General features: G+C 38.7%; 1 protein-coding gene across 1 annotated transcript in view; it reads left to right on the forward strand.

Moving 5' to 3' along the window:
• The window catches only part of Hr4 (nuclear hormone receptor 4), a 143,127-nt gene that overhangs the window by 94,336 nt on the left and 45,141 nt on the right, over window positions 1–3,650 (forward strand). The window contains exons 4-5 of the mRNA XM_018515708.1: window positions 1–363; window positions 3,530–3,644. Of these exons, the coding sequence (XP_018371210.1) occupies window positions 1–363; window positions 3,530–3,644 (478 nt within the window). The remainder of the gene's footprint in view (window positions 364–3,529; window positions 3,645–3,650) is intronic.

Below are 3,650 nucleotides of genomic sequence, written 5' to 3' on the forward strand. Positions count from 1 at the left end.
AAGCCTCCAACCAACCTAGTCACCGAAATAGCCCGTCATCTCAATTCAACTTAAACCTGAACATTAGTCCCGGCGCAGTTGGTTCAGCCAGACCACACGGATCCCTGCAACAGCAACACTCACCACCGGCGCCACCAAGATCACGCGCACCCCCGGTACCACCGCATCTGTTGGTGGCTCATCATCAATTTTGGTCTCAGAACACTACTAGTGTACAGGGATTCGCTACGCAGAGGCTACTCAACGGTGTTATCAGCAGCGCCGTCAGTTACGGTGGGCAGAATGCAACAACTGTCTCCACCAGTTCCAGCGGTACCAATGTCAGCTGTGTCACTACCGGCGCTACCACCACAGCAACCTTATGTAAGTCCTGTATTTTTTACTAAATCAAGCACTTCTTACATTAAATTTATTTAACGATTTATTCTTTCATACCTAATCATTAACTATTTTGAATCGGCCATATCGTGAAGAAACGTTACTCATATATAATTACTAAATATAATTTTTAAATAACATGCAATAATATTTATAATAAAAATACCCTTCTAACAGAAGTATTTAATACAAATTTTCTCTTCGATTCGTCATTTAGGTCCAATGATCGGAAATTATTACATCTTATAATTAGTGTTAGTTATGAAAATCACAAAGAATATCCATAGAATTTAGTTTAAACCACAGTTACTTTTTGACTTTGATAAAAAATATGGTAAATATCCGTTTTAGGTGATACTTCATACGATTTCAATATCCTTTAGATATGTTGTAGGGGAAAGTGTCCTGAGTGATTCCCCACAAGAATTAAGTGGGGGACGGCATTGGCTTAAGAGATATAGTAAATAAAAGTTCTATAATATACAGAGGGGATAACATTGGCATAAGCTATTCCCACCCCACCCCCACCCCCTGTTTGGGGGCGCACGACTTCCACACAAAGCAACTCTCATTCCATCTCCCTTCTGCTTAGGGGCACATAACTTTCACGCGAAGCGACTCCCACTTCACCTCCTCCTTGCTTAGGAGCGCACGACTTCCATGCGAAACAACTCCCACCTCATCTCCCTCCTGCCGAAGGGGCGCACGACTGGCACGATTCTCCGAGATTGACCATATTTATTTAGAAAGTCGTGCGCCCCGAAGCAGGAGAGAAGGTGGGAGTCGCTTTGCGTGGAAGTCGTACGCCCCTAAGCAGGAGGGGAGGTGGGATGGGAGTCGCTTCGTGTGGAAGTCGGACGCCCCGAAGCAGTGGGAAGGTGGGAGAAGCAGACTGAAAGTCGCTTTGTGTGGAAAGTCGTACGCCATGCTTTATTATGAGAGAAATTTTTATTTGTTATATCTTCTAAACCAATGCCGTCTCCCACTTAAAATTCTTGTGGGGAATTACTCAGAACACTTTCTCCTACAACATATCTAAAGGATTCGTATAACAAATCAAACTAATCAAGACTCCTTATAAATCAAAGAATTGGAAAGAATACGGGCTTTAGGAGTCAGGCGCAGAAGACGTCGCGCAAATAATACACTTATGAAGCTTGAAACTTCTTTATTTAACAAACACGCTTACATGTACATCACCATGACAGGATAACTTTTACTTTATATATGTTAGTTTGTGTTTGCTCTGAAGAAGGCTAAAAATGAGCCGAAACATGTAAGCGCGTTTGTTAAATAAAGAAGTTTCAAGCTTCATAAGTGTATTATTTGCGCGACGTCTTCTGCGCCTGACTCCTAAAGCCCGTATTCTTTCCAATTCTTTGATATCTAAAGGACATTGAAATCGGTGAGATGTCACCTAAAACTGGATATTTACTAAGAATACTATTCAACAGAATAAAACACTATTTTCATTCGCTTTCTCTACGATTACACATGACAAATGTAAAGTATGTTTAAGATCAAAAGTAGTGCAGAGGGGGAAGTCTTTAGGGGGTATTCTAGTCTAGAAGCCGAATTTTTACTATTTTTGCGAATTTTTAAAAAATATAATATAAAATTCTTTGAGATGAAGTTTTTTCCTACTTATTTATACATATTTGAAATATGTCTTAGAATTTTTTTATTAAAAAGTAATTATAAATATGCGCTGTATAAAATATTAAATTAAGTAGTGAAAAAGAAATAGGTCCATGGCTCCCACGATTCCAATTCTTCTGTTCATCTGAAACAAAAAAACCAAAGAAATTCTTAATTAGTATGAGTTTGGCTATAGCAAATACCAGAACGAAAATAAAAATACTGAAAATTAAAAAAATGACGTCATCGAAAATTAAGTTTCGATTTTTGCTATTTTTTTCATCAAAATGGTTGCAAAAATTACAAAAAATATATTTCGACTGATCGTGGTAGAGACTACAGCCATATATGAATATGCTGAAGATGTGTGCACATGCTCGACTCGATTGGTCAACTTGTTTTCCAGATATCATAGGTCAATTTGAAAAATGTGGTTTCGAGAAAAAGTCGTTTCATCAAAAAAGTTTTTTATACTGATTATAAAGAGATAATTTTACTTACAATCAATTAGCTACTAGTCCGGGGCCATAGAGGAAATCTTCCTCTTACTCACAGAAATCCTGCAGAAATCCTCTTCTTCTCTGCGACTTGTTTTTTCCTCTTTAATGAAGTCAGTTGAGCGCTTCGAGCAAATGATACGAGCTTCGTCCCGAGAGTTTGCGTACATCTTCGCTTGCTGACCAATAGCCATTCCCATTACACTCATAACTTTTAAAATTGGTATAATATATACGAACTCCATTAAATTTCTCACCTTTTTTAACCATTTTTTATATTTTGCATGTAAATAAACAATTTGCGTCCGCTCGCCTCAACATTCAAAGCCACACTAAGTCAAGAAAACAAATGCTCCTTCACAGAAAAGTCAAACTCGATCGTTAGACCCTTTAGACTGTTTTTTCATGTTGAGGTCATTTTTAGCGTCAAAACAGGTCACGTGATTAAAATTGATGCTTGATATTCGTCAATTTTGATCACGTGACCTGTTTGACGCTCGAATCGAGCGTCGAGCGTCAACATGAAAATGCAGCCTTAGAAAGATCCCACTCCAAATATACACGATCTTCTAAGAACAACGGTTTTCTGACCTTAGCCGAAATAAAAATGTTAATAATGCTTTATTGTGCGCCGCGTGGCCCGAGCGTCGAAAACGAGCCGAAGACCGCTCCCTATCAGGGGTCCTATTCTTGAAAAGTATCGCATACGAAAAACTAGGGAAACGCTATAGTATACGTAACGTATACTCTAATATTTCTTTTGACCTTCATATATGTTTCTTTTCAAGAATAGGGGCTCAGGTGCTATAACTTTGTTAATTTTGCGAGCTAATTCCTTTTGTAGACATATTTTCTATACCAAATATTAGCAAAATATGTAAAAAAATCGATTTTTTTACTTGCTAGACTAGAATACCCCCTTAAACATGCAACAATTATATATAAATAGATTATTCAGGAATTGTACAAATTGTACCAACACATTGTAACAATCGATCATTGATGATTTATTTCAGGCGAAGGTATGAAACCACCGGCGCAGAGAGCAGCGCCAGCACCACCACGGCCCCCGCCCACGGTATTAATGGGCGAGATTGGCGGTGTCCGTACGATGATATGGTCAGCGCCGCCGTTGGA

This window comes from Trachymyrmex cornetzi, unplaced genomic scaffold (genome assembly GCF_001594075.2).
Source record: "Trachymyrmex cornetzi isolate Tcor2-1 unplaced genomic scaffold, Tcor1.1 scaffold59, whole genome shotgun sequence".
Taxonomy (NCBI): Eukaryota; Metazoa; Arthropoda; class Insecta; order Hymenoptera; family Formicidae; genus Trachymyrmex; species Trachymyrmex cornetzi.